Below are 22,883 nucleotides of genomic sequence, written 5' to 3' on the forward strand. Positions count from 1 at the left end.
CCAAAATGTCTCCCAGAGACATACCTAGAGATTTTCTCGAAATTACATATCAACTTGATAACACACGACTACCAAGAATTTATACTTGAATACTCCATTTATCACGGAAACAAACAATAAAGAGATCAAAACCTAAGAAAATTGCGAACAATTCTCTTATTAAGAAATTGACACTTGAATCACAATAGATCGTCATTACGAAGGCATTATGAAGATGAGAAAAAATACATATTAACAAGCTTGAGAAAGAGACTGCACAGTAGCGGTATCACAGTTATTTTGATATCATACAATATTTCCAGTCGTCCACTTTCTAACTGACATATTGAACTCAAAATAGTTGCATATTATAGATGTTAGATAATTATATGCAACTACATTGTTTTTACTTTTTTTCACAAGAATTTATAAACATTTCTTTTCAGAGCATAAACAAATACCTTGCAAATATTTGTGTTCTCAATGAACGCATTCTCATGCACTCAACTTATTATATATAGGGTGAGGCACTTAAAACAATCTATCTTTATAATTTTTTTATTTGTAATGATGAAAACGGATATTTTGGATACAATTTGTTTAGTTTCATGAAAAAAATACGATGATGTCTTAGTCGTAATTCGAAAAATCAAGTTTCAAAGTTACCATTTTTTTTTTTTATGAAATATTATGTCTATTTTTTAATAGAGCATCTTAAGAGCATCGTACGATAAACTATATTCTCAAAGTTAATTATAAACAAATAGTTATTTAAAAAACTAAATGAGACAAATTGATTATGTTTATTTACCTTGATACATGTCATTAAAAATGTTCAAAAGTGATTTTGAGCAAATGTATGCTCTAAAATAATTCATACGTTATCAAGCATATTACAAAATGTAAACAAACATTAAAATGTCAACATTAATAAAGGCATGAGAAGGCATATAGAAACTTATTTTGTCATAAGATTCAAAATGCAGTATTTTGCATACCGAATATGCATACTTTAAAGTATGCATCGGTAAAATGCTTTATTAGAAAATAAAAGGTAAAATAAATATAAGCATTTTATTAAAGAAAAATTTGGTGACTTTGGAACTTCATTCACTATTTGATCTATAATCAAAACAATGTCATCACCATACATCCCTTATGAAACTGAACAGATTTCATCTAAAGTATTTATTCCTATCGCTAAAAATAAAAAGAAGTTACTAAAATGACCGGTTTTAAGTGTCTTATCCTATATAGTTTTGCTAGAAGTAAATAAATAAATTACAAACTACATGTATCATAGAAATGATTTTCAATTGACATTATCGGTTGTGATTAAATTTGAATAATAAATTTGCACAAATAGTTCAGAAACAGTTACAAGCAGCTCTAATAATAAATAAACGATACATGTGGCAGAACAGGACGCATGACCTGACGTAGCTTTGGTTTTTTACCTTTTTTTATAAAATACATTCATATTAATATCTAATTACGGTAACATTACAAAATGCAGTACGCATAGAGATGACCAATATTGCTCTGCTTTACTTATGTCTTTGCTTTTAAGGAATTTTAACGAATGGCTACCTCATTTGCATTTTTCGCTGTTGCCATACTGCAAACTTTCTGTATGCAGTATTTAGTAATTGATTGAGATGACTTGTTAAGTGTTGACTAACCGCAGAGAACTCTCTTTGCACGCGATCCTAGAAATGGGATTTGCATCCTATATAAAATCTATAGATATCAGTAAACATATATACACGTTTAACGGATATACACAGTACTTACCTCAAAGGGTTTGAGCTTAGCAGAATGAAATCTATGCAAAGCTTCATGCATTCTGATCGCTTTCTCTTCCAGTTGTGGCGTTGTTGGTGGAAAACTTCGCCAAAAATGCCTCAATAGCTCACATGTACATACGTATATATTACGTAATTCCTTTTCCAAATCCTTTGGTATTAATTCTGTAATATTTGTTTAAATAATTTTACACGCAAAAAATATAGACAACACAAAAGACAATAAACTTGTTTTATTTCGTACTCGTATCAAGAATTTACTTACGTCCAAGACTTTCTTCTCGGAAACCTTTCATTAGAGATCCGCCAGGTGTTAGTTCACCTAAAGCTGATACTGCTGCAGCTGGACTGACTAAAGACGTTGCTGCTTGCCGTGGTAATGTATTACCAAATACCCATCCAGATGCTTCCTTTTTCAAATGATTTAATGTAAGAAGTAGTTCCTCAGAAGTTGGCTCTGTATTTCCAAATCCTGGTACAGGCCCGTGTAAATATCTATCTATGTGTGTCAGTATCAGTGGTGCCTCATTATTTGTATTTGTGTCACAGCTTGTATCGAGATCATCATAAATTATTTTTTCCTGTATCCTAAGCTGTAAAAAATGCTTGAACACATTATATGACTACTCTCAAGTATATTAGTGTGGGTAGTAAATACATAAAGATAGAATAGAATATACTGAACCTTTTTAGCCTTTGGTCCATCACCTGGTTGATTATTTGAGACTTTACTCACAGACGGTGTAGAACCGTTTAACTGTGGCTGATTAATTTGCATAGACTGTTTGGCAGTGCTTGCTTTTAAAACCATTATGCTATGTTGGTTAAATCTTTTGATCATACTCTGATGAACGATATTTCCTGACGTTTTATCAGATTTACTACATCCACTCCCGTAATTTTCATCCAGTGATTGATCCTCAAAAGAAGTAATATCCAACAAAGGATCATTTATTCCAGTCTGCAAGTCCTTTTTAAGTTCTTGATCATCTATTTTGGCACATTCGGTAAAAAGATCTTTGGTCCCAGCATTGATACGATCTCTGTGAAAATAATGTGACTGAAAGAATTTTGTCCAGAAATCAGATTCTGATATTTTGTGAGGCACATTTTCCTGATGTTTCCTTTTAACGGCTGGGTAAGTCTTAAATATACATTCTATCACGTCAACAGTTAAATTATATTTTAATCCGTTGCAACCATCAGTCTGTGGTTTAATATCCGCCTAAAAAAAATCGAAACAGTTGTTTTTGGTAATTTAGTAATAATTTATGTACAAATGGATAAAAATCTAAAAAATAAAAGATGCCTCACCAAAAAAGCACTATTAACACCTATTTCTTGGCGTTGGCTCTTTTTGGCTTGTGTGTATTCGGCAGCATATTGTGACCAAAATTCCTCAGATGATATAACTTGCGTAATAACCAGATCACGATACAATTGAAGTAACCCAGGATGTTCTTGTAAAGTTCTAAAATATATATTTAGATATTATTAATAGCTAACAAATTAGCTCGTTATATCTTTTCCAAATATCGGACAAACATACTAATTTCCTTACCTGTTTTTTTCTTCTAATTCTTTGTTAACTTTTCTTTTAAATTTTGGTAATAGCTGTTGAAGTAATTCTTTTACATCATCACGATCTTTGATTTGAGCTTCTTGCCCATTCCTATTTACAAAGTGAAATGTAGATGATGTACCATCATGTAACACCATCTGTAATTGTATTTTTGACTTTCCCTCTGGTGATATCTTTTGTACTAAAAAAAAAGAAAATAAAATCTTTCAGCTATATTATTCAAGTTATATCTTACTGATTGTCATTGTTGAAGAAAAATGACAACATATATATAAATATGTTTATTTAATATTAATTTACTATTTACACTATTATTTAAAACCTTACATTTAATATCACCATATTTATGGCTAACTGATACAGTATCTTTGTTATCAAGCATCCATGCTATTCGTTCGTTCATCACATACAAAGTACCATCTCCTTTTTTGTAACGCACTTGACTTACTTGCATCAGAACATCCTCTGATGATGTAGTCATGGTATGAATTTTAAGTATATGATTCTTCTAGAAATAATAGACGCAATCCTGAAAAAAATATATTACAAATAAATATAATTTTTCAAGGATACAATGTATTCATCATTCATATTCTTGTATTCATTATTTCAAAAACATGCAAAAATATATTTTAAGCAGAAAAATCATATTGTATATAATACAAGTAAAATAAAGAAGATACATGATTTTTCATATAGAATATTTTATTTATTCTCGATTAATTTTCAAAGCAATATTAACTAATGATGTTGAGTGTCATCACTAAACCGAAATGTGTCTGCAATATTTTAGCGGTATAATTTCTGCGCAGAGTGACAAGCAGAAGAGAGATAACTCTATATAGAGTTCAAGCTACTCGTTACAGCGTCCTTGAATATAACGCAATTACTATTTTGCATCCGAATGCTTTCGACAATTTTTCCGAGAAAAATCACACGAGAAATAAGTGTGTTACAACATGAGAGAAGAAGAGAAAGAGGATTCGCGATGTCGTGGAGTCGGCAGATTCGCGTTGCGGCGCCAACACCGCGACGATGGAGCGCGCCGTAATGTAACCGTGGGTGTCGATTTCTTCGATAAAGCGCACGAAATGCCACAAAAATCGACTCCACGCACATCTCCGTGGATAAAACGCGCATTTCCCGCTCACATAGCGGTAAAATCCAATACGAATACGTGCATTTACCGGTGGCTGAACGCCAGAAATCGCGGAGCAGTGCAGAGGCCCGTCGGGCGGCACGGCCATGTGCAGAAACACACGTTGGTGGACGCATCGCGCGGCGAGGACGGCTACGGACGGACCATCGGTATGAACAATACCATCGACCTACGGCGACTGACGCCACTATGTTGCTCAAGTGACGACGTTGCGCCGCTTCCTGTACCGGGACTCGCCTGTCGTTTTTTATTACATGTCCGTCGTACGTTTAATACACATATACGTACAGCAAGAGTTACTTCTTACATTTAGAAATAAAAAAGATCGGGCGTATTTTTATGGGAATTATTTAAAATTTTCAGAGTAACGATATTGAGCAGAACACCGTTGCTATCACACTGACAATCGCATCTACGCAGACGCGCTCGCATGAGAGCACTGATGCGCGCGAAATTACAAGCGATAGTGATTTTATTCGTATATCATATATGTATATATACATACGTACAAACATGCATACATACATACATACATACATACACACATACGCATACAATATACAAAAGAAGAGGCCATAGAGATCGTTTAGGATACTTTCACAAATTTGAATCGAGAATACAAAAACGACATCGATCTATTTATTTGCAATATATCTACGTATTGAGATAAACTGAATAAATTGTCTCATGGAAAGTACGACTTTAAGTTTACATTATCACGAAAACATATATCCTTAAATGTATTTTGATTGTTTGTATTTCGATAGAAAATTTTCAATTCAAAAATATTAATAAATTACGAATGGTATACAAAAGCAATTCCAATAGTGAAATTGATTAGGTTATGTGGAAGTTACTATAGTAGAGTATCATAAAAGAGTGATTATAGTAAAAATTCTTACAAATTCGCGAAGATTCTGTTAAATAAACTCGCAAGACACGTGTATATTATACAGTATATTACATATGATCTATATATTGTGCACGTTATTGCTGATAATGATAATGTGATCTTATCGAACAATATGTATATACTTTTTAAAAGTTAAGATTACAGATGAGTAATGTAGTTTCCTATTAATACAGATTTTGAATACGTGATACGAAAACCAAAGCAACAGAGAATATGTTTCGGTTCTGGATGTCCACGCGATACCTCCAAGAAGGGTATGAACTCTTTCATGAGATATCACACTGCAGAGGATTATCCAGATATAGGACCTAATTCCTATAACATCTTGGAATCGTTTAACGCAATTAAAACTAGGGTATATATTTGGGAATTATTATTAAATTATTATTATTATATCATTGTTATTATATATTAAATGTATATAATTTCATCTTTTTGTTATGAGCCATGTCCTCATAGCTTTAGTAGGAAGGGGTATAGTGGCATTGCTCAGTTTGCCAGGCCTGTTGCTCATATGGATGATTATCCATCACCATCTGAATATATCATTTCGTTTCCTAAACTTAACAAACTGCAAAAACATCCGTTTGCATCTACCAGTGAAAGAAAAATCTTTGACATTAACAAAATTCCAGGGTACAAGTATAAAAGATACAAGTAAAGAAAACTTATGTGAATAATGTTAATAATGATTTCACTGCAGGCCTGGAATGTATGTCAGTAAGGAAATAAAAGGTGTTGCATTTCAACATAGTTTTGGTGGTAGAGCCACGATGCGACTTGGAGTCGATTTTAAATGTTGCAAACGCACCATGGATATCTGCAAAATGTGTAATAAAAAACCAACAGGTGATTACTGGCACTTGAACAATAAAATCTTTTTATGTAGAATGTGCATGTTAAAGGAATTTCATGAACCAATAAAATTTAAGGGAAAGGAACTACAGTTATTCCGTGTAAGTTTTTGAAGTTATTATAATAATTAGTACAAATTTATACAATATCTATAACCATTTATATGAATAGAAAATAAGAGATTGTTCAAGTATTCACATTCACGAAGGCACTGACGCAAAGATATGGCTAATGCATCCTACTACAGTCAAACAGTGGTTAAGAAGAGAAGCATATCTTTCAACTTATTTGGGAGATTAGAGAAAGCAGACTATGACAGGTTTTTAATTTTATTTCATTCATTATTCATTATTATTCATCTACTATTATTATTATGAGAAAATTTTTACATAGATCTTATTTATTTTTCTCAATGAATATACAATGTATTTTTTTTCTAAATTGATGTCCATTTAGGCACTATACATACACACACACACACACACACACACACACACACACACACATACACACACACAAACACACACACACACACATGTATGTATATATATATATATATATATATATATATACACAAAGTTATATAAAAATATTCACACATGTATATTGTATATGTAGTATATATTTCAAATAATATAACTGTTTAAGTATTTCCCATAATAATACAATGTCAGTGTTTTATATTAGATATAATTACGTATACATTGTCAGTCAACAGGAAAGTTTCGAGTTAAAACAGTTCATAAATGATACTTTTAATACTAAAATATTAAAACCAATTTACACATATCTCTTTAATTAGTTGGGTTATATATTCCTTTAAAGCAAAAGAGAAGGAAATATTAACACGAACTGCAACTCGAAACGTTAAAATGATCCTGTAAAAAACTATTTAAGATATTCTTAACATCAAGATTCCCCCTAAGACCTCCTTTAGACACATACGCACATGCGCGCGCGCACGCACACACGCACACACACACACACGCACATACACTCACAAAATTTTAAGTTTTCGATGTATAATTTAATATTATTACAGTGAAGAATCAGGAACCTAAATATTAATTTATATAAATTCTTTATAGCGTAATTATGTATTACATGAAGAACATATAATTATTATATTATGAAAAATGTATCTAAAAAAAAATATGTATTATATATTTATATATTCTAACTTATGAGTGTTCAAGTATCTGAAAGTTGTAATTGGTTGCTAACAACATCTTCATTTTGTTGTTTCATTACTACTGCTTTAATTTCTTCTACAGGATTACCACCATCAGGCGCTTGTCTCGATATTTCAGGAACAGACGATTTGGATATAGCTAAACAATAATTCTTGGTTTCTACATCAACTTGTTGTATCGATAATTTATCATATGAAGTAGTGATCATCGATTCTGTACTATTACTCGATGTTAAATCATTGTCATTAGATTTATGTATAATAGTCACATCGATGTTACCACTGACATTTCTTGATACTCCTGATGGTGTTGTACGGAGAAGTTCTGTATTCTCTTCTGGTTCCAATAAATTTGTTCGACTTTTTGTTTGCGTATCAAGTGAAAGTACAGCATTGCCCTCCGTTGAATAGTTTGTACCGTGGCCCATTGCTGTGCTGAAACTTCTTGCATATCGATTATCAAGTTGCTCCATAGCTTCTTCTTCCGGTGATATAGCGGACATAGTTTGCAAATCTGGTATTAAGTGTTGATAAAGAAGTGGGTTAACCATACCGTCTAAGTTTCTATAACGTATATTGGTACTTATTAAATATGTTGTTAATTCATCCCACTCTACATCATCATTTTCTTCCGCAACCAATTCTTCCCGTATTACCGTCGATATTTTATTACAAGATTGCGATTCTTCGATTGGTCTAGAAATGCTTTTGTCGACACATACATTGCTCATATTAAAAATTGTTCGATTTGGTACGTCAGAATAAGCATGTTGCGCACTCGTATTATCAGTCTGAGTAGGTACTGAACAAATGTTAATACTACGACTGTTCTTTTTCTTATCTTGTAAATTATTCCGATGCTCTCGTAATTTCGTGAATAGATTTATGATGTCTCTCTTTATTGGCATATCCACTTCTACGGGTGGCTTAGGTGGAAAGTCTAACGAAAGTTTATTCAACAAATGGTTTATATGCATTTTAGTACCTCGTGCTGGATATTCCGCTGGATTGTTATCTAATGGATAATTATATGTCAAATCACATGGATTTTGATACTGATAATGCTTTGGATATTGATTGGAATGCGTATTGGAACTTGAAGAATATCCAGTATTAGTTGCTTCAAGATTTATAATTGTGCTTTGATTGGATATAGACTCAAGATGCAGATTATCATTGTTTTCTATGAAAGAAGAGATTTGTTTTTTGCTAATCACGCCGGTTTGATCATTCTGTAGTTTGCATTCCTTATAAGTTCGTGACGTTTCAGGAGAATGTGTAGCAATCATCACAGATCCAAAAGTTTCGACATTTCTATTGTCAATATACTCATTTTCACTACTTGATTCATTGATCTCAAAATCACTATCAAACTCATCTTCGAAAGCAGTATTTGTAATATCATGTAAACGTGACTGTAAACATTTCGTGATTTCGTTTAGTTCATCCAACTTCTGCCTGTAATATATTGTAAAAATATGTGTACGAAAAATTACAAAGTAGTCGCAGATAAAATAAAGTAATTACACCAGTATTACTTACTTCAAAGACAATGACAAAATAGACATTGAAACATTTTCTAAACTATGACCAATATTTGCTGCATAAGTAGGTTCATCCTGCTTATTATTATCTTGTACATATTTAGTTTGGTTATAGTTTATATATGATGTTTGCTGTCCATTATTTACTTTTGTATTGCCATAAGATATATTGAGTGGATTTGACCAGTTTGCATGTGGTAAATTCTGGTTAATATGTCCAGATAAATTGATAGAGCTAATTGATGAAAATTTCCCATACGATGATAAACTGTCCAAAGGTGTTATATTTATCTAAAAAACAAAGAAATTGAAATAAATAAATAAATAAATGTGTTTATATTTATCATATATTTATATATATATTTTTTTTATACGGGGCTTTTAATATACCCTGTATGTGTGTGTGTGTGTGTGAGGACAATAGTGTGTGTGTGTGTGTGTGTGTATACACATATATAGAAGAGTAGAACGCACACAAAAGCAGGAAATAAAAATTTAGCATAGGATAAGACATATCTCTTTAGAAATTGTTTCTAATATTTACTTTAATTTGTCCATTGCATTTTCCACTAAAATTTATAATATGGAACCATCCAGATACTGTAGGAAATCCTGCCATTAGAACCGAAAGATCGACAGCAGCGAAGCCAATCACTGTATCTTTTTCTAAATTTATTACTGTTGCATTTGAATCAATCAAATGCCAAACTTTAAAAATCAATCTCTTTTCATTCTGAAAAAAGAAATATTTTATATAATCCATATAAATATATATAGAGATATATTGAACATATAATACAAAAATACATACACTTAAAAGTAATTCTGTTGATAACTTTGCATCACATCTCCAATTCCATTTTGGATTGCAATTATGTGCATAAATATTTGTGATCATGTATGAATTCCATTGGCTATTAGGATCAGATTTGGGAGTTAAATTTTGAAAAGTAACATATGTACTTGGCTCCATAGATTCATTTAGTCTTTCAATTTTTGGCAAGTGTAAAGCGCATTCAATTTCTACGACAGCTCGAAAGAAAGGATTATCGTTATTAGTATTTGATTCATCATTTTCTGTATTTCTCTCAATTACGGATGAACTCGAATGATCATTATGAACATCAATATCCTGTTGGTCTGACTCTTCACTGTACTCTGCACCAACACCAACACTCCTATACATTTCGGTAGGTAATTGAAAATTATTTCCCGGGCTGCAACTATCATTATTATCAGAGAGAATATTATTAGTTAATCTATTTAAGCATAACTCTTCTTTATCTATTTTTTCTTCGTCTCCCTCTTGTTCCTCTATTTGATTTATTTCTGTTTGAGCCGATTTATCTATACTTGTTCTGTTAGTACATAATGCACATACATTTGCCAAACTATCGATTGATCCACATGAGACCATATCTTCTTGAAACGGAGGTTTTAATACCTTCCCGTTCTTAAGAACTGAAATATCCGTTTGTATTTTTTGATCCTTACAATTGCTAATAGTTAAATTTCGATCGGGCGTACTATAAATATGATAAGTATAATTATTATCGCGAGTGGATTGCTTTAGACTGTTCGACACTTCAATATTACACCGTGAATTCTCTCGGCTGCTTGTTGCATAGTTTGTCTCATCAGAAATTCGGCATTGACGTCTGCTAGATGTTTGTTGCGTAATAACACTAGCATCTTTTAGACCTCTTGACATCTCTAATAACGCAATTTGTTCTGCAGTACCCAGCGCAACCAACGCAAGCAGTTTACCACAAGATTTTCCACTTATTAAGTCGTTAATATTAACCCAACCATCCACACTTATTACAGGATACTGAAAATAAATATTAAGTAATCGAAAATATTATAATATCTAGTCAAAATATAATATTGACATAATTACTTTCGACAGTAACAAGTGGGGTAAAACAAGTGGGTCTCTGTATGCAATATATAATTGATGTACAGGCAATTTCGCTATTCCCAGCAGATTATCTGTTTCGCCATTATTTTGTCGACCATATATTTCTATAATTATATAATTGTCTCTGATTCTTTCCAATAATTCTGTACCGTGAATTAAAGGTACTAGCTGTAATTAATGTCTTTATGTAAAAATCATATTTATATGATTAGTCATTTTATTATATATAAATAGAAAATACTTACTTGACAAAAATGATAGAATGGGTTTTTTGTATTATTGCAGATTTGACTCGTCGCTTTATCTTCTCGCCAAAATGCTCGACATATTAAATAGGTATTGGATTCCGGTAGATCTTTACCCTCAGCAACATATATTAAACCGTGAAGTAAAATCTAAAATAGAAATGTAAATCTAATAAAATACACACACATATACATACACATAGACACACACATACATATATATATACGCACGCATTCATTCGGTATATTTATTCGGATTATTATGCCATTTAAAAAATTACCTTATCTTTAGTGATAGTTTCTGGATTGTTTGTGCCAACTTTCTTGTTATCTAAATTTCGTTCTTTGTGCTCTGCTATATCTTTTGTAGTGACCAGATCCTTGTTATTACTAGTCAAACACTCAATTCCTTTAGCAGAGACAGGCGAGACTTTACTACTAGACTTGGAAGAATGTGTTCCTATTACACTTCTATATTTATTATTGTTCGTGTTCCCTAAATGCTTTATTTCCAGCACAGGGATATTCTCTTTCGCCGATATTACAGCATCTAATAAAATAATTTTTTAAATTGCTATTTTTATATTTATTTATTAGATTTTTCAATGTTATATATATATATACAAATATATTTTGTCAAAGTTCGATATTAGTCGTTTCATGAATTAATTATGTTTTTATATTTTGGCCAATGTTATCAGCCGTTCTCTCTCTCTCCTCTTCCCCTCCCACCCCTTCCCCTCCCTCTCCCTCCTTCTCTCTTTCTCCCCCTCTCTCTCTCTCTCTCTCTCTCTCTCTCTCTCTCTCTCGCGAAGCTTTTATGAGAAATAATTTTGTTTAATCAGCTATGCCGCAAACTTATATGCACGTAATCAACTTTCGAAATTGAGTTATATTCTTGTTATAAACCTAGATATCTAGTGATTATTTATTTATTTTGAGGGTTCTGGTCCTCCGCTGCGGAACCCTTGATTGATAATATCAAGGGTAAGGAAACGTATACCTAAAATTCTTATTTACTATGTCCAAATAAAGATATTTATATGAAAAAATATTTTAGATCGATAGAACATAGTTGTAAAATCTGAACATTATTTCTCCTTTGAGTCAATTAACAATCATAAAACAATTATAATATAAGGTTAATCCTGTGGAATGATTATATACACGTGCGACTAAGTTTTATATTACAATCATTTTATGATGTTAATTGATTATCAAGAGCAGTATTCAGAATATTTTACAAATATATTCTAGCGATCTAAAATATTCTTTCATACAAATATCTTTTTGTTTGGACATGACATGTATGAATTTCGGATAAACATTTTTCACTTTTGACGTTATCATCCCAGAATTCTACGGAGAAGGAAAGCATATATCTTGATTTATTATTCAATTTATTTATTAAAAACGAAAGATTATATAATACTAGTTTCCCAGAATTGTGCATAATTATTTAGCAAATTATTTGCGAAAATTGCTCGTATGCAGAAACAAAACTATAGGCTACTATAGGATACTATAGGATACTATAGGCAGCGCCAGGAGTAGGCCTGTGGTGTGATTCTTTAACTCGTTATTGGAGTTAACGACAGTTTCGTTACCGTTGCGTAGCTTTTCTACGGTATACAAAAGCTGCGCAACGATAACGAAAGTGTCGTTAACTCCAATAACGAGTTAAAGAATCGCACCACTGGGTGGGCTCTGACCTACCTAAAAATACGCTGGTCCACCCTTTGGCCCACCCTAAAATTTTAGAGAATTTTAATATAATTATGCTGTCCAAGTTTTCAGCTTTTTTATATGAAATTGTTTTAATATTTAAAACTCTACAATTAATTTTAAATTCCATCTTCATAGTTAATTTCTCCCAAAGACAAAACGTAACGATTAGAAACATTAAAATGAATGATAAAATGATATATAATATATAATAAATATGGCCTACTCATATAAACGCTGGCCCACCTATGGCCCACCCGCATGAATAGTTCTGGCGCCGCTTATGCCAGATACATTGTCATAAAGTTACCAAATAATGTGTAAGATCAAAACGTATAAAGAAATTGCAAGTATAGCAAACAATTTGCATACAGATATTTGACTTATGAGCTACATAATATATTGTCGAATGACGAGCAAATGTTAGCAGTATGTTAATTATTTGTACGAGCCTTGTTCATGTATAAGGTGATACATAATTCATTAATTTACGTGCAATATATATAACTAAATATAGTTCACGAATAAAACGTAGACAAATTTTGTTTGAGATTTGAAAATGAGAAAGGATTTGAAAGTATAACAAATGCAAACTTCACACACAAAAATTGTTATTTTGGATTATACCATCAATTAGATAAATTGTTTAGTTATCAATATTATATTAATGTTATAATAATCTCATACCTTCTTATATTGAATATATTAAAATGATGACAGATATGTTAATTTCGTATTAGAATTACTTTTTGTAAATGTTCTATTGTTGAAAAACCAAAATCAGTAATTACGTTTTAGATATGTAGTATATGTTTCCGTTCTTTCTGAGCTTCAACTTAATTAAATGCTATGTTCCATGTGAGCATCAATTAAATACCAACGCAAAAAATTAAAATTATATATACATGGTGTTAAAAAAAAGTTCTAAACTCATAGGATAGTTCTCATAGATATTATATTGAATAAAAAGTGCTAAGATAAGATCAAATAATTAAATATAGATCAAAAAATTATTTCTTTCAGAATTACCAAGTTTTTCAGTTTTAGTAGTATAACAAAAGTAAGTTTAACAAAAGAGTATCGTAAATATATATTACAAAATTTGAAAATATAATATATTAAATATATTGTATTAAATAAACAAGCATATTAAAAAATAATTTGTAAAATAACGTTCAACTCGATCTTTAGACCCCACATTTATAGCAGTAGATTATATGAGTAGATAAATTTATCGCAAGTATTGTCACATATTAGGTTGTTTTATTATTACTTTGATATATACAAAAAGTGTTCTACATGTCCTCCATCCATTTATATATATATATATATATATATATAATATAAACATATACGTACATATATATATACATTAAGCGTGATACTTTTACATCACAGAATTGCGAACTCTTACAAAAATTCCTAGATTTTTTCGAATCAGTTCAGTTTCGTATTCAGTATCCCATATTCCGTATCAATTCAGTATTATATAAGAAGATTCATCTTGAACTTTCTGATATAATATTCTTGTTATTATTTATTGATGAAGAATATATTATATTTCTAATATATCTGTATATAACAACATATTTTATATTAATTGTCAAAGAATATTTAAATAGGTTATTTATCAAAAGATATATTGAGCGGAACAGACCAATTGCATAAATTCTTCGATTGCTCGATTTGAACTTACTGAATTTCTATTTATGGGAATGTATTGAAAACGTAGCATCTTTTTCACCAATAAATGATGTACAAGTATAATAAAGAATCCAAGATATATCCGAACTGTATCCAAAGACTAGGAATTTCTTAAAAAGTTTGTAATTCTATAATATAAAAATGTCAAGTGAGTAAATAAATGGAGAAATAAAATAGGTAAATATGAATGTAGAAATGAATGGAGGACATGTAAGTACTTTTTTGTAAATATCAAAGTAATGATAAAGTAACAATATGGTACAATACTTATTCACACACACATTAAACTTACATTACTAAAATTGAAAAAAATATGCAACTCTAAAGGCATTGATGTCTCGTCCTATGTTTACTAAGTAGTTTTTGCTCAGAAGGAGGATACTTTGCTGTCTCATTTGGATTCGGATACCTCTCTGATATATTGTAGAGTACGGAAAAGTAAGATGTACTTCTTTTAATATGTATTTCTTCCTATATCGGCAGAAAAACATATTTAGAAGATGAAACTGAATCCCGAAATTGGAGACAATCGATTTATTTTGCAGTTTCCGTAGAAATCATGTGATTTATTATAAATGTAACACATACCAAAATATTACTTTTCATGAGAGATGCTAGATATTTTTTATACAAGATTTTCTATTAATTAGATATAAGGATGAACTATTGCCGTCAAATATCTAAAGTTTTGTAAAAATTGCATAATAATCTTAAATTATTCGAAAAAAATATATGTTGTAGGAAAGTCTGAAAATAAATTGACGTATTTCTGCTTTTTAGCGTACAACACATCCTAAAAGGATAACTATTTTATTTTATCCACGCGATATTCTTTTGTCCACTGAAGATATTTTAACAAATATTTTTATATTAGCAATTGAAAATAGAAGTATACTTAAAGGTTAAAACGCGATATCTAGTATATCAAATATATTTTTGAAACTTGGCATATTTGTAGAGTAGCCAAAAATAAAAGACCCATATTTATTATCGGTAATGGCTCAAGTTTAAAGGGTGAAGCCGCCCCTCAAAGTTTCATCCCCTTTATGCTATCTCGATAATTATTGCAGATAAAAAAAACTTTTTAAACAAAAATTGTACAGTTTTTTATGAAAAATAAAATAGGCTTGATTAAAATAAAAAATATTTTTAACAGTTAACAAAATAACCTTGTCAAACTTAATTGTCAATTTATTAAATTCATTATATAGAGAAAAAAGTTAGCATTTTTCATTCTGAATTCATATATATACACTGCTCAAAAGAATTATGGCATAGATAATTTATTGCCTAAAATTGGCCAACTTTGACTGCGATTACTTTGCGAAAAATTATCGTAGACTAATGATTTTTTTTTTCAAAATGAAGCTTGAAGCTCTACTTTACGAATGTATCCATTTTTTGCATGCGTTGCACCCCTGCCCCTGTAACCACTGACATCTGAGGTTATATTTAGTATACTGAAAATTGCAATGTTTGACAGAATGCACGGACGTGGACAATTTTTTTTCGGGGTCGCCGTTTGCATCGTCATAAAGTTCAAATCTTCCCCTTCAATTTGAAAAAAAAATGGAGTCGCTACAATTTTTTTCGCAAAGTTACAGCCCTTCAAAAATATCGTTGTTTTCGGCCTTCGAGCCAAGTGTGCACGCATGTGTGTGTGTGTCCGTGACAGAAGAGATAAGGACCCCGTGGTTCGTCACTTCCATAGTAATTCTTGACTGGTGGCGTGGTATACGTGCGTGTATACATCATACGTGTCGGGTATGCATATGTGTTTATATATATATCTCTCTCTCACACAACACGGGACACACACACACACACGCACTCACACAACATACAACACACGCGCACACACACACACACACACACACACACACATATGCATGCGTATCTATACATACTTACCAATAAATTCTTTCCCAAAATGGATACGATCACAACCCAATTCTACTATCACTTCTAATTCGCCTATTTTAAGGCCTTTGTTAGTAATAGTTATACGCTGATTATTACTTAAGTTTGTGGTATGCGCAATGTCATTAATATTCACGGAACCACATCCTAACTCAGTTGATGATTTTTTATTACAATGTTGGACAAATATCTTAAACTTTAGAGGAAAATTTCTCTGTATAATATATCTTGATATACCATAGACACCTTCATAGTTGAAATGAATCACTGAAAAATATATCACATATTTTAGTTTATATAGAATATCATATATCATATTTTTTATAGAATATTTATATAGTTAGCTGATAACAGGTCACATCACTTTCTTATGATAAATAACATCTCGTATCCAATAATTGAATTTTTTTTTCCTTCTATAATTTTCTCCCCTGTAATTTTCAGGGGATATATTTTCTTATTAGATACAGAATATATTGCAAAACTTATTGAAGGAAAGTGTTACAACCTTTCAATAGCTGACTACATATTATCGCATATTATATGTGAAAAAGTTCTCTCATTATTATCCTGTATTAAAAATATTTTACGTAACAACGTAAATATTTTACCTTGACCCACTTGTTTCTTAGCATATGCCTTCGTGAATTTAACTTCTTTATTAGATTTTATATTCGTTTGTCCTGTAGATCCAAATGTTGTCTCATATTGGACAAAATATGTTAGCGATAACGGTATATCATCTATGGTTAAAAAAAATATAATTAATTTTGAATACTTGCTGCGGATCTCTTGATTGATGATCAGAAGCAACAAAATACACATTCAAAATTTTTAGAAAATATATTAAAATAAAAGAATATGTTTATAAAATAATATTTACAATCGATCAAGTAGATCCATGAAATAGCCTAAATATTTCTCTTTTGCTTCTACAATAAATAAACAGTCATAAAATCAAAGTGACAAAATCATGTAAAATAATAGGTTAAAAAGATGAGTTGCATGTTATGTTAATTTTATTTATTAGATCTATTATTAGGGCAAAAAGAAAATATTTGAATTTTTTTATTGATTTACTCGATTAATTACATATATCATTAATATATCTTTTTATTTCAATATCTTTTTTATTTCAAAGATAGTGCATATTTGTTAGTTTAAAGATAATACTAGATATTACTAGGTGTTCTGAAAATCGTAATACAACAAAAAAGGAAGTCATTTTTCATGCAAAAATAAATCAGAAATACAGAATGAAATTTCTTCATATGAAATTTTGTTTCTGAGAAAATTAGATTTGAAAATATGCTAAATATACATGATCTTGAATAACAATATCATCAATTGAATACCGATTTTTCTATTCATTATAAATAATATAATTTTATAAATATTGTAAACATTATAGTTTTATAATTTAATATAATAAGAAATAATAAATTTTGAGAAATTACTTTATTAATTCAAAAATTGCGAAAAATATTGCCTTTGTTATATACAAACGTTTGCTTGCAAGATCAGAGATTTATAAACTAATGTAATATATTCTAAACTTTCAGTTTTGCGAATGTTTGTGTGATATTATTCCTTAATTGAAGTTGATTTAGATCTTTTCAACTATAAACTATTTCTTTAATATAATTTCATAAACAAAACCAAGTAATATCTGGTGAACATGGCGATTAAATTATTGTTTCACTGTGACTAATCCAATATTTACATCATTCATTTAATAAATTTTTAACTTCTTGATTGAAATATGGTGGAGCATTATCGTGCCGAAAGCTTAATCATTGTTTGATATGCAATATCAATATTTTCTAACAACTGGAATAAAACTTTGCATAAAAAAAATGCAATTGAAATCCTCGTTGGATTATTTGAAAAGAAATGTAACTCAATAATTTAATTGTCGATTATCCTAGTACATACATTAATATTCCGTTTTTCTTGAAAATAGGATTCATAAATAATATAAGAATTTTAAAGTGTTTACCAATATAAATATTCAAAAGTTCATTCGTTATAGATTTTGATCTATCAGACTATAAAATACATAACATAAAGGACCCTGCACAATTCCTTATGTAAATTGGATTTCGGTGGAATTGGCTGAATATTTTATATGTTGTAGATCTTGTCGCTCTGATAAAAAGTTTCCATAGGCATAACCCCCGATAATTGACCATTTGACTTCTACGAGGCGTCAAATATCAAGTGTCTAATATTACAATTTCTTATTTCCAACGAGTAAGATGTATTCCTACTATGATTTACATCAAAAAACTTTTTTTCTGTGTATATTTAAAAATAAAAAGTTATAAAAGTGACGTTGACTTGAAGATGATGACTTGATTTCAGAGATTTTAATGATACTTTTATTTTCTATGTGAACGTGTTTCAATGTATAATACATTAACAACCAAGTGTACCATTCCATTATGTTTCACTTTCTGTTGAGAACATAAAGTACAACTTTTTTAATTAAACTATATTTTAAAGCGTAACAAATCAGAATATTTTTGGTTCATTAAAAATTCTCTTTTTAATCACATGTAATGTCCAGCGAATAATTCCACTGCTATTCGTTTGAATGCAATACTTAACAGATTAGAAAAATCCACATTACCCCGCTATTACACAATACCCGCACTTCCTCTACATTGAATATTTAATATTGACTAAAATGGCAAATAGAAATCAAATGCCTTGTTTTGTTTGTAATCAAACTTCTCGTCCTAATTAGTTAGCTCGATTAAATGGTGACGATAATGCGATAAAACGAGAAATAGCTATGAGAAGGTGCGAAAAAGCTGATAGGTAAGTTGATTTGATGGATGATGCACGCTTGTGTCTTAATTATAAATGAACCGAAAATATTCTGAATTGTTACGCTTTAAAATATAGTTAAATTAAAAAAGTCTTTGTGTTCTCAACAGAAAGTAAAACATAATCGAATGGTACACTTAGTCAATGTATTATACATTGAAACACATGTTTCACATAGAAAATGAAAGTATCACTGAAATCTCTGAAATCAAGTCTTCATCTTCAAGTCAATGTCACCTTTATAGCTCTTTATTTTTAAATATACACAGAAAAAAGATTTTAGATGTAAATCAAAGTAGGAATATATCTTACTCGTTGAAAATAAGAAATTGTGATATTAAACTTTTGATATTTGACGCCTCATAGAAATCAAATGGTCAATTATTGGGGTTTGTACCTATGGGAACTTTTTATCAGAGAGACAAGATCTACAACATATCAAATATTCAGCCAATTTCACCAAAATCCAATTTACATAAGGAATTGTGCAGGGTCCTTTATCATCAATTATCATATTTTTTTTACACTAAATATTTAATGGCAGAAAGCCATTCACATAATACAATCACATTCAGAAGTCCATGAATTTGAATGATATATGAATAAATTTTATTGTCATATAATATATAGTTAACGGTTTTCTTACTAACATTATAATGAGAACTAAGTTACCGTACATTAATTTGGGGATTATTTATGTCCTAAAAAATTCCTCCTTCAAAACTATTGTGCATATATATAGATTACAATCATGATTAAAATAAAGTATAAAGAACTGTATTCAACTAGCGTTTATTCTGTTCTTTGTATTACTTGTTTATCTGAGTCACTTATAATTGAAAGTCGTTTTCTGTAATACTCAGCTGCAGCACAAATATTGTCATCATAAGCTCCTAATACAAGAAACATACTTGTGTATTTGTTTACTGTATCATTTTAACATGTCTACCATTTAACAAATTCCATTTGATAGGAAGATTACATTGTTTATTTTTATAAATACTAATAAATTACTATGTAATAAATTGTTAGTACAATAGAAATAATATCAGACAAATAATGTTTACAAACACAGATGGAAGAAAAAAAGTGATGTAACTATCAATCAAGTGATACTGGTAATTAAGTCCATGAAAAAGAAATTTCAAGTTCAATTTTCTCGAAAATAAAATCTCATAAAAATGTTTTATTATATTATAATACATATTTTGACTTACTTTTACACAAGGAATCACCCCCTTTTTATTTGTACTACATATTTCAGGACACCCTATATATGATTTATAGTAAAGATAAATATATTTGTTTGTTAATTTAAAAATATTACATGATTTATTTAAGCCTAACATGTTTAGATATGTATATTATGAAATTAACATCTAATATTAAAGTCTAATTATAAATTTAAGATGTTTCTTAATCTCATCATAAATCTTGTTAAAGGATATGCATGCGTGCACGTGTATGTGTGTGTTTTCTTATATAAAATAGTAGAGATTCTTAAATTTACATACATTGCAAACATGTAGATTTTGCACGTCTGTAACCTGCAGAACTTAATATAAAGGATTTAATAAAAATCCTTATACTATCTACATGATTTAGAGGATGTATTCCTAAAATGCAACAAGTGATTTATTAGTAAATTATCAAGAATTTAACTTAACTTATTTTATTTTGTAAACCTTTTGACTCAATATAAATTGTATCCTTATCTAATGCATCTTCTATAGAAATGCTTGATTTTATAGGACCTTTGTTTGTTCTAGTATCCATATCATCATATTTACAAGCTATGATTGTTTTAGATGCTAAATCTATCAAGCTTGGAGTTGGAGATGTTGATCTCAATGTATCTAAAGCCCTTTTTTCCTCTATAGAAGTCATTTTATTCCCCAAGATATATTCATAAAGTTTTGCTTCATTTTCTGCTGGAGTATATGAATATGATTCATTGTTCACTGAACTATCACTCAAAGTTAAAGGATCCTCATTATATGTCTCTTTTAATATTGCTCCTCTAAGTCGCTGTGCTCTTGCAACAATCTGGGTGACTAACTTATCTGTTACCATTTCATTGAGTTTCTTCTTAGAATCATGAAATTCTGATCTCTTAAGTATAGATTTATATGTATCAAATGTATTGACCTTCACAGGTTTCACAAGATTTTTTTTAACGTTTATATTCTTATAAGATGGTAATGATATTTCTCTGTTATATTGTAAATTATCAACAGTAGATAATAAATAATTGCTATTTATTTCATTTTTATTAGGTTCATACGTTTTTAATTGCATATTTGGAAGCTTTGCTAAATATAATAATTGTAAAGAAACATGTATCTTCCCTACTTTATCGCCACTGTCACTTAATATTGGAATATACTGAGAATATGATTTATATATAAATATCTTAAATAATTCTCCTATATGTGCTGTTCCAATAACTTTATGGGTTTCTTCTATGATAACCACCAACTCTACTGTTTCACAATTCTTAATATAATCCTTAAAAAGTGCCGCATTAGTTTTTATAGCATATATCTTGGTTGTATCCTTATTTGCCCTTGTTACATTTGTAGTGTTATCTATTGGTCTGGGAAAGAGAGTATGAAAGTTATGTTTTATAATCATATATTATATAACACCAATAGTTATAATATCGAGAAATATCTGATTGATTTTATGTTCTCCATGTAAATATAATTTATACAGTATAACAATATCTATATGAATGCTACTAAATCGATTTTAAGCTGCTGTGTAAACATAATTCTTATTTTGCGTAAAATCGTACAATTACTTAAATCTTAAATGCTACATATATTTGTATGTGATTAGTACAAAATTTGTTTAAAAATGTTCTTATCTGTGTCATGTAATCTGTCCTGTTATCGGAAAACAAAATTTCAACAAAAATCATAAAAATAAATTACCTGAATTGTGCACTATTATGCTCGCCCCACCAAGAAGCTACCACTGTGACAGCTCCAGGACTTCTTTTGATCCAAAATACTTCGTCAATGAGAAACTTCAAACTTCCATGAACTTTGCCTTCAACCAACGGCGGTAGAGACTTACAAAACTTTATCTCCGTATCCATTTGTTGTCCATCAGACGATGTATAACTGGCGTTTCACGAACCTATCATTAAGCTAGCTATCATTAAGCTAGGTTAAAGAGCACTCTGAGCTATACGAATAGAATGTCTCCCTTTCTCTTTCGCTCTCTCTCTCGCTCTCACTTTCTCTTACTCTCTCTCTCTTTCTCTCTCTCTCTCTCTTTCTCTCTTTCTTTCACTCTTCCTAAGGTCTATTCTTTTCCTCTGCACCGTTGCACTAGTGCAATAAGTCGAGTGAGACTATTGGTTTGTTCTTTTCTGCTGCACTGCAGAACTAGTGCAATAAGTTAGAATGAGATAACTATATTTTTTCTCACTTTAACTTATTGCACCAGTTCAGTAGTGCAGCTAAAAAGAACAGATCCTATGGGTCTGTTCTTTATAGC

At 30.2% G+C, this 22,883-nt stretch overlaps 3 protein-coding genes across 6 annotated transcripts; 1 reads left to right on the forward strand and 2 right to left on the reverse strand.

Moving 5' to 3' along the window:
- Nucleotides 1–795: 795 nt before the first annotated feature.
- On the reverse strand, nt 796–4,845 carry Tfb1 (transcription factor B1). Of its 2 annotated transcripts, none has more exons than XM_011154771.3 (8): nt 4,554–4,845; nt 3,694–3,895; nt 3,346–3,547; nt 3,099–3,255; nt 2,470–3,009; nt 2,050–2,377; nt 1,774–1,949; nt 796–1,688 (listed from the first exon to the last, which is right to left on the reverse strand). In XM_011154771.3, exons 2-8 carry the CDS (start codon nt 3,845–3,847, stop codon nt 1,566–1,568), a joined length of 1,680 nt encoding a protein of 559 aa, XP_011153073.2. In that variant the 5' UTR covers nt 3,848–3,895; nt 4,554–4,845; the 3' UTR covers nt 796–1,565. The 2 variants fall into 2 exon arrangements, with proteins under 2 accessions (XP_011153073.2, XP_019700758.1); XM_019845199.2 differs by having other exon boundaries at nt 4,548–4,845.
- A 247-nt stretch (nt 4,846–5,092) lies between these two features.
- Nucleotides 5,093–11,305, forward strand: LOC105191404 (uncharacterized). Of its 2 annotated transcripts, none has more exons than XM_011154775.3 (6): nt 5,093–5,219; nt 5,612–5,793; nt 5,884–6,074; nt 6,142–6,394; nt 6,465–6,612; nt 11,236–11,305. In XM_011154775.3, exons 1-5 carry the CDS (start codon nt 5,213–5,215, stop codon nt 6,591–6,593), a joined length of 762 nt encoding a protein of 253 aa, XP_011153077.1. In that variant the 5' UTR covers nt 5,093–5,212; the 3' UTR covers nt 6,594–6,612; nt 11,236–11,305. The 2 variants fall into 2 exon arrangements, with proteins under 2 accessions (XP_011153077.1, XP_011153076.1); XM_011154774.3 differs by lacking the exon at nt 11,236–11,305 and adding an exon at nt 7,568–7,669.
- LOC105191403 (C2 domain-containing protein 3) lies at nt 6,897–22,797 on the reverse strand. 2 transcript variants are annotated; one of them, XM_019845197.2, is made up of 12 exons: nt 22,313–22,797; nt 21,131–21,972; nt 20,891–20,992; nt 17,156–17,287; nt 16,536–16,811; nt 11,477–11,745; nt 11,196–11,345; nt 10,930–11,118; nt 9,841–10,860; nt 9,574–9,762; nt 9,028–9,320; nt 6,897–8,943 (listed from the first exon to the last, which is right to left on the reverse strand). In XM_019845197.2, exons 1-12 carry the CDS (start codon nt 22,477–22,479, stop codon nt 7,485–7,487), a joined length of 5,088 nt encoding a protein of 1,695 aa, XP_019700756.1. In that variant the 5' UTR covers nt 22,480–22,797; the 3' UTR covers nt 6,897–7,484. The 2 variants fall into 2 exon arrangements, with proteins under 2 accessions (XP_019700756.1, XP_011153075.1); XM_011154773.3 differs by having other exon boundaries at nt 21,062–21,972.
- Between the last annotated feature and the right edge of the window lie 86 nt (nt 22,798–22,883).

This window comes from Harpegnathos saltator, unplaced genomic scaffold (assembly GCF_003227715.2).
Source record: "Harpegnathos saltator strain DR-91 unplaced genomic scaffold, Hsal_v8.6 scaffold171, whole genome shotgun sequence".
Lineage (NCBI taxonomy): Eukaryota > Metazoa > Arthropoda > Insecta > Hymenoptera > Formicidae > Harpegnathos > Harpegnathos saltator.